General features: G+C 51.0%; 1 protein-coding gene across 1 annotated transcript; it reads left to right on the top strand.

Moving 5' to 3' along the window:
• The first annotated feature begins 1155 nt into the window (after positions 1 to 1155).
• On the top strand, positions 1156 to 2307 carry FOXL1 (forkhead box L1). The gene has a single exon (XM_008139734.3). It carries the CDS (start codon positions 1156 to 1158, stop codon positions 2191 to 2193), a length of 1038 nt encoding a protein of 345 aa, XP_008137956.2. The 3' UTR covers positions 2194 to 2307.
• The last annotated feature ends 5910 nt before the right edge of the window (positions 2308 to 8217 follow it).

The following is an 8217-nucleotide window of genomic DNA, read 5'->3' as shown; positions in this document are numbered from 1 at the left end:
AAGAGACCCGCATTCACAAATACCAGCTCTCCCCAGCCAGCTGCCAAATTCCCCTTTTATGGTCTTTCTTGCTTGCAACCTCAGCCCCATTAGAAAGACCTTAGTTTCTCCCCCTGAACTTTCCAATCGGGTGTATTTCGAAACTTTCCTCAAATGAGCTGTGGACCAGGTAACCCACGCCCTACCCAGCTCCCTGGCACCATAGGGGTTGTCTTCAGGGAAAGCTGGGCTCCAGGATCCTTTTCCCTGGAGGTCGATGCTTGCTGCCTCTGGGGTACCAGCCACCTGGGGAGGGCCGTGACTTCCTCGGGGGCAAGCCCAGGACCTGCCCTAGGAGGTCTGCATCCTTTTCTCATCAGACTCCCAAACCTCTCTGATGGAGATGCCTCTCCCACCACAGATGTGAAAGCTTTCAAAGATCTAGGAAGGCATCTCGTGAGACTGTGCCATCTCTACACCTCCTACTAAGCCTGGGAGAAGAAAAGACCTTTTGTGGGAGGCTGGGCCGTTGGGGGAGGGGGGGCTCCCCCAGGTCAGCGGTAAAAACTCACCCCTGCGCTCCGCCCCCCATCCCCACCTCTCCTTCCTGGCCCGGCAGACCCTGCTCCCAGGCCCCGGGGCCCACATCCTGCCTCGCTGACTGTGTGTGCTCACAGCGTCAAGGGGTGGACGCGATATTTCAAACATCAGATCAGTGCGTTTATATATTGGGTGCCCGGAAATTTTTCCAAATAAACACAGCTTGATTCAACTTGGGTGGGCGGACTTATCAACAGACTAATTCTATAAACAAATGAAGGAATAGCCCCGAAACCGATTGGCTGGTATCAGAAAGACACGTGGAGGGAAAAGCTTGGAGTTTTTCAGCAATGAAATTTTAATTAATGTGGGTGGGCTGAGAACACAACGACTGTTTATCATAGACAATTTATTTTCCAGCGCTAAGTCAACATATAATAGCAAACTTACAACAATTATTTAACATTTTTAAAGCCATGAAGAAGGGACAGAGCGCGGAGCGGCCGGGGAGAGCGGCGGAGCGGGAGGCAGACGCACGGCAGGCTCCCCGGGAGGGTCCTTGCGGCGCGGGGCGCAGTCCCTAAGCCGCCCGGGCCTCTGGCCTCGCGGGGAGCTCGGCGCCGGCGCGCGCTCGCCATGAGCCACCTCTTCGGCCCCCGGCTGCCGGCTCTGGCGGCGTCGCCCATGCTCTATCTGTATGGCCCCGAGAGACCCGGGCTGCCTCTGGCGTTCGCCCCCGCGGCCGCACTGGCCGCCACGGGCCGGGCAGAGCCCCCCCAGAAGCCGCCCTACAGCTACATCGCGCTCATAGCCATGGCGATCCAGGACGCGCCCGAGCAGAGGGTCACCCTCAACGGCATCTACCAGTTCATCATGGACCGCTTCCCCTTCTACCACGACAACAGGCAGGGCTGGCAGAACAGCATCCGCCACAACCTCTCGCTCAACGACTGCTTCGTCAAGGTGCCCCGCGAGAAGGGGCGACCGGGCAAGGGCAGCTACTGGACGCTGGACCCTCGCTGCCTGGACATGTTCGAGAACGGCAACTACCGTCGCCGGAAGAGGAAGCCCAAGCCGGGCGGCGGGCCCCCGGAGACCAAGCGGTCCCGTGCGGAGACGCCAGAGCGCACCGCGGAAGCGCCACCCGAGGCGGGGAGCGGGGTAGGGCGGCCCAGACCCGCGACCCCCCGCCACGAGGGAGCGCCCTCGCGCCCCTGGCCCCTCCGGGAGGGCTCCTCGCCGGCGTCTCTCCTCTGCCCCGGCCTCGAGCCCCCAGAGGTGGATGCGGGGGGCGGCGCTGTCCAGGTCGCTGCGGCGGTGGCGGTGGGCCAGCAGGCGCGCCCGGTGGATGGCCCGGGGACCCCAGCGCGCCCCGCCTGCCGCAGCTCTCCGAGGAGCTCCGACAAGTCCAAGAGCTTCAGCATAGATAGCATCCTGGCGGGACGGCAGGGCCAGAAGCCGGCTGCAGGGGCCGAGCTCCTGGGAGGTGCCAAGCAGGATCCCGGCGGCTGTTTGGGGACCTCGCTTCTGGCCGCCTCTGCGAGCCTCTGTCCGCCTTTCAACGCCTCCCTAATGCTGGACCCGCACGTCCAGGGCGGCTTTTACCAGCTCGGGATCCCTTTCCTCTCTTACTTCCCTCTGCAGCTCCCCGACACCCTGCTGCACTTCCAGTGAAGCGCACATCGGAGCCGTTCTTCCCGCGTCTGCCCTGGTCTGAGCTTCTCAGGAGTCACCAGGGCTCCCACTGCTGGGGGAAGGAGTCTTAAAAAACAACAAAAAATATCTTTTCCTCGCGGAGGTGTGGATCCTGGGAAGTGTTTCCAACTTATGCGCGCAGGTGTGTGTGTGTGTGTGTGTGGGGGGCGGGGGGAGGTTGGGGGGAGGCGCTTCTTGGAGGGGACCTTCCCCGGACCTGGACGGCTTCGGATATTTAGAAGATCCTGCCCGCTTGGAGTTTGGGCATCTCAGACCTCCTACCGCGGGAGGAGAATTCCTTGACCTGAGGTCAGTTTGAAGGTGTGATCTTCGGCCACCCACCCCAGGTCCTGCGTGTCTGGGGCACACGAAGGCCCAGGCACCCCGAAGGCAGGACGGACGGGAGGAAGAGTGGCCGGCTCCATTGTCGCTGAGACTCCGGCCTTGGCTCCCACAGGTCTGGGAGATAGGTGGGTGCTCACCGCTGGGTCCGTCCCTGAAGTCCAGTTATGGGGACACCGAGAGTGACCCTGTTTTTCAGGTTCTTTGCCAGATCTAAGTCCTGGTGAGGATTCACAACCAATGTCCAGCTGGAAGATGAGAAACCACATTTTTATTTTAAATAGAGAAGTTTTCTGGTGTTTTTTTTTTTTTTTTCTTTCTATCTAGACAGGAAAAGAAACATGTTCTATTCTTTGGCTAAATACTTGACTCTTTTTACTATAACAATTGCCCTGTGAAAACATTTATATTAACAACTGTTAAGAAAGTGCACTCTATATAATTTAGTCATTAGTCAATCACATGTTCTCCAACGCACATTACCAATCATAGCAGTAGTCCTATCTCTTTACTTTTGTTTTTAAGGGATCAGAGATTTCAGGGGGGACCAGAAGTGTGTGAAGGGGAGGGAAGATGTCGCAGACAACATAAGATTTTCTATTCTCATGTTTTCTTCAAGATCTAGGTTTAATTGCTTTTACATTTCCAGAATTGGGTAGTGAAGGACTACTATCATCAAAAAAGTTGGGTGAAACAAACACAGGGAAAGCAGGCAAAGAGAGAGATGGGTTAGGGGCGGGAGGAGTAAGGGAATCTGCTGGTGGCCACTCTCTGGACCCCAAGGAACACAAGGCATGTTGGGAGGATTCTTTTAGATATTCCTAGCCCACTGCATCCCAGTCTGCAACTTGACCCCATTCCTCCCTCCAACCCCTACCAAGCAGACCCAGAGCCAAAGCTAAATAAACCCATTATGGAGGTGACTGGAAGTCTGGTGGGAGGGGTGGGTTGCAAGGCAGGGTCTGCAGCAAAACTCTAGTTAAGAAATTGAGATTTTTTTTTAAAAAAGAAAGTTGAGATTTTTACAGCCCAGTTTAAGCTCAGAACTTCTGGAAAATGCACCTAACCTCTGTGGTATCTCTCTTTGGGTTATCTTAGGAGTTCTGAAAGCTGATTTGCTGAACCTCCAAGTTACTTTAATTTTATCTGATGTGGGATAGGCACAGTAAGTCATAAGTTCTGGAGGTGGGCTGCGATAGGGCTTCAAAATGACCTTTAAATAGTTTCTAGGACTTACATAAAAATGAACACGAACTTTACATTAAGAGAGCCTGTCGGCTAATATGTTGGAAAGGGCATTTAGGACAAGCCTAATAATTTAATGATTTGTGGGCACAGAGTTGACTTTCTGAGAATTCATCCTTAAAGCTATGTGCTACTGACTCATAAATGTTTCCCTGATGGCATTCTACCCAGGCTGGTGGGAACACATTCGTGAGCTGCAGAGTGCCCTTGACGTTAAGGACTTGGATGAGATTCCATTGCTGAGATCTAGGCTCACTGTGATTGATTTAAAATGTGGCAGAAGAGCTGCCATTGGCTGTTTTGTTATCCCAAAGTCTCAGCCTCTGCGAATAAAGTTGTTTTTTTGCTAACCTCTCAGTGACTGGCTCGGTGGATTACTGGGGGGGAATAAACAAACAATGTAATAAGAAAGAGGAGACTGGGATTACATCTGGGAACTCTGTCAGCATCTCAGGGGCCTGAGCAGGAAACCCCAGGACCATTGGATACTGCCTGCATGTCAAAAAGTATAGGATGTGGCCGCTGTCTAGGATGTTTTATATATTTTTCTTTTTTTTGTGTTTGACTTTCTATCTTGTGTGTTTTGTTAATGTATGATGGCTGTCTTCTGGAGAAGCCAACAATCTAATACTGCCATTTAAAAAGGATGGTATTTTAGAGTTACAGTTCTAAAAATATAATATAAACATTTTTTTATGTCACAGGGGGGAAAAGGCAGAAATGTGCATCTACTTTGTAAGGGGGTTTATGCATATATAAAGAGACATTCTGTTACCTCATCCCCGCATTTATCTGGCTTAGGGAAGCCAAGAGGAGTGGACAGTGGGGTCATTTTCTGTGGATTCTGTACAGTTTCATGTATATGTCTTCCTATTGAAGAGAAAGAGGGCTTTGGTTCTTAGTAATCCAAATAGTTTTCTTAATGTTCCAGATTTAATCATGGGCTTCAAATAATTAAAATATTTAGGGTAAAGGAGAAGTAGCTATCATTCTACTCTTAGGCACTCTGAAGGTATGCCTCTGTGCTCTCATCTAAACAAGGGGTACAGGCTCTGTTTTCTGTAAATGACCTTTGGTTTAAGCCCTGATCGCTCTCAAACACAACACACACACACACACACACTCACACACACACACACACACACACACACACACACAAGTTCACTTGTGATCATATGGGGGATATGCAGGCATGCATATATATATACACAAATAAATAATGTGTATGTATGTATATATATACATACAAGTGTTCATGCGTGTGTATGTATGTTTATGTTTGGTGTATACAGATGGTCAGAAATTCATCTTTTTTGCATATAGGCGGGACAGATAGTCTCAAATCTAGTGCTGAAACCTTTAAAAGTAGCCCAAGTATTGATAGATTTTGTTTTTCTACTTAGTTCAAGCCAGGAACAATTTAGTTTTTGCACTAGTGTAGTGAAACTAAAAAGGACTTTATGAAAGAATCTTGGAAGATGTATCAACGTGAGACCTTCACTCCCATGACGTTGAGAAGGGTAAGAGAACTTTGCACAGGCCTTTGCTTTGTCTGGCCTTGGATATGTGCTGGCTCTTGTAGAGGCTAATGGCATCCTGGGTCTCAAATGCCCCATAAGGTTTTCTAGAAACTGAAGGGGAAGTGTTTAGTCATTTTTGCATGCAATTGTGCCTCTCTGAGAAAGAGGCCACATGTGTCTCCACCATTTCATGCAGAATGGTCCGTGTGTATCCATTTGTGGGTTAAAGAATTAGCCTCACGTGATGATATTGTCACAGCTGGAGGCCAGGGCCCATCTGCCCAGACATTGGCATGCTAATGTTACCACCACAAGAGTGGGTGGCATTTCCAGGAACAAGTGGGAGTGAAAGCCAGGACTGGGTGGACTTCCCATGTACATGGTGGCTGGAGTCTTGCTTCCATGAAGTAGGAGTTGTGTTATAGAGTCAAGAATACACAATATTAAGCAAAGTTTGTTTTTAAAATTAGAGAGTATCAGTTTTGTTTTTTTTTGAAAAGTAAGTATTTTTCATCCACATTTCAAGCAGTTTTTACAAAATGCCTGAATAGCCAATGACAAGTTCTCTATTCCACTTGCCCTTATCCAGAGGTCCCACACTCAGGGCCCTCGGGGTTAGGCAGATACCCTAGATGTGTACGGGAGCCTGCAGTGGGCAATCGGGGGTGGTGGAGTCTGGCTGAACTGGGGGGTTTCTCTTTTCCAGTGGCATCAGAATGCCAATCGCACTGGGCTCACTGGCCAGATGTGGATTCAAGCCCAGGCAGGGGCTACACCGTGGTGGGCAGATGAGATGGAGCACAAAATTTAGTTCTCCCCCTGGGAGGTGGCTGGAGGAAGGGAGCAGAGGACCTGTTAAGTCTTGGAGGTACATAGTCAAGTTAGGTGTCTTTAATGACCTTGGCAGTGAGGAGGGAGGGTAAAGGGAGGTGGTGGGGCTGAGATTTGGTCCCAGAGTCATTTTTCCATCAGGCACGAGAACCGGATTCCAGGAGAAAACAGAAACTCACCTAGACGGGCCACTGGGAAAGACGAGGGTGAAGAGACTCGTTACAGGGGCGAGGGAGCAGGGAAGGTGCCCAGCCCAGGGTGAGCACAGGGGAGAGGGGATGCAGCCAGTGCTGGCCCAGGTGGGAGCCAGAAGAAACACCCCCCTTCTCCCACCCTCCTCATGTTCAGACCTCTGATTGGCTGAACCCCTCTAGTAGTCCAGCCTACCGGGAACCCAGATGATGCAGTCCATAGGGGTCAGCCTGCGGGGCCAGAGCAGGGGCTGAGATGCACCCAGCCGGGTGGGGCAGACAGAGATGGCCAGCACAGCAGAGGACTTTCCCCTGGGGCCAGTTGGTTGCAGCTTCCCTGACCACACCTTTGATAGCCAAGAGCCAAGACTAGACTCTCCCCGATAATACTGGGATAATACTGGGGGCCGTATCTGGCTTTCTAGGTGATTGAATTCTTTCATCTGGCAACTTTCCAAGAGAAGGTGGTTCTAGACCCTAATCTGTGACCCTCTTAAGGGACCAGGGTCTGGGCCTGGACTTAGCTCCCCAGGGCCTGTCCCCTGGCTGTAGAGACCCTGCCTTCACAGCTTTGAGCCGGGAAAAGTTGCTAAGGGCTGTGAATGACTGTACATGGACTTGTCATCAGTTCGTTGAGCACCTAAAACAAAGTTATCCCTTATCGGGTGGTGTTCTGAACATGGCTGATGCTGTCGCCCCCTTCCCACATGTGAATCACATGCTGATGAGGGTGTCTGTCCCCCTGCCCAGGTCCAGAGGAAGTAGGATTCGAATGAAGTGTCTCAGCCCTGGACAGTGTCTAGGTCAGGCCTCTTCCAAGGGTGGAGGGACAGCACCTGGTGTTCACAAGGTCATGTCCTTGGACAGCAGGAACTGTAAAGCATGACTCAGCTCCTCATGTTCAATGCAGAATGTAAATATCAGGCCTCTCCAGCGTCTGGACATCACCACCTTCCCCAGGTAGCTGCTCTCCACCCCCTGCTCTGCACTTTCCTAGGTCTCTGTAGACACACCCCTGTCGTTAGTGTCTTATTGATTTGTTACTAGGCAGCAATGTGATACTCAGCTGGGCCGGGAGGGCTGCATTAACCTCGTCATATGTGTGGCCTTGGAGCCCACCAGACAGAGGCTAATGACCCAGCTCTGCCTTCACTTGCTGTGTGTCACCGGTAACTTAAGAGTAAAATAACTTGACTCTTCTGAGACTTAACTTTCTCATCTGTACAAGGGGGGATAATATTAGTAACTGCCTCATCCGGCTGTTGTGAGGAGGAAATGAAATGATGGATTAAATTCGTAAACCAGCACCGGCCCCTGTTCTCGCATGCAAAATGGGAATAATCATGACTTCTCCTGCATTTGAAGGGCCATTGTCAGAATTAGATTAGTTGATGCCTATGAAATATCTGGTGCACAGACAGCGGTAAGTAACGGGAGGTTTTGTCCATGTAGACAGACAGAGCCTCGAATCTAAACATGTTTATTTTACAATTCCATCGTGACTTCTTAGTTCGGTAACGAAATCATGAACCAACAACTCTTGCTCAGGTTACATAATTCTGGAGGTAACAGAAGACTCCTGGGGGCCGACTTCTCCAGTTCTCCCTGCGGGTGGGCTGGCCTTCATTTTCATTTCTCCGTGGCAATGTTACATCTCCTGAGATGATCCAATTGTTTGAACACGAAACCAAAAGCAAAAAAAAGCAGCTCTGCGTGGCAGGGGAGCCTAGGAAAACCACAGGAGAGTCTGTTTGCACAGGCCGAGGGGAGCAAAGTCCCTGTGGAGTTTCCTAGGAGCTTAGAAGGGGCCCCCAGGGATGGCAGTCCAGCCATTGTGAACTCAAGGGCTTTGGGAATGAACAAAACTCCTTATT

Source organism: Eptesicus fuscus, chromosome 21 (assembly GCF_027574615.1).
Source record: "Eptesicus fuscus isolate TK198812 chromosome 21, DD_ASM_mEF_20220401, whole genome shotgun sequence".
NCBI lineage: Eukaryota > Metazoa > Chordata > Mammalia > Chiroptera > Vespertilionidae > Eptesicus > Eptesicus fuscus.
Note: the sequence above shows the minus strand (reverse complement) of the source record. Positions and strands in the feature narration are given on the sequence as shown.

What these genes read in the sequence shown, in the direction of transcription:
- FOXL1 (XM_008139734.3), top strand. Translation starts at nt 1,156, where the DNA reads ATGAGCCACCTCTTCGGCCCCCGGCTGCCGGCTCTGGCGGCGTCGCCC.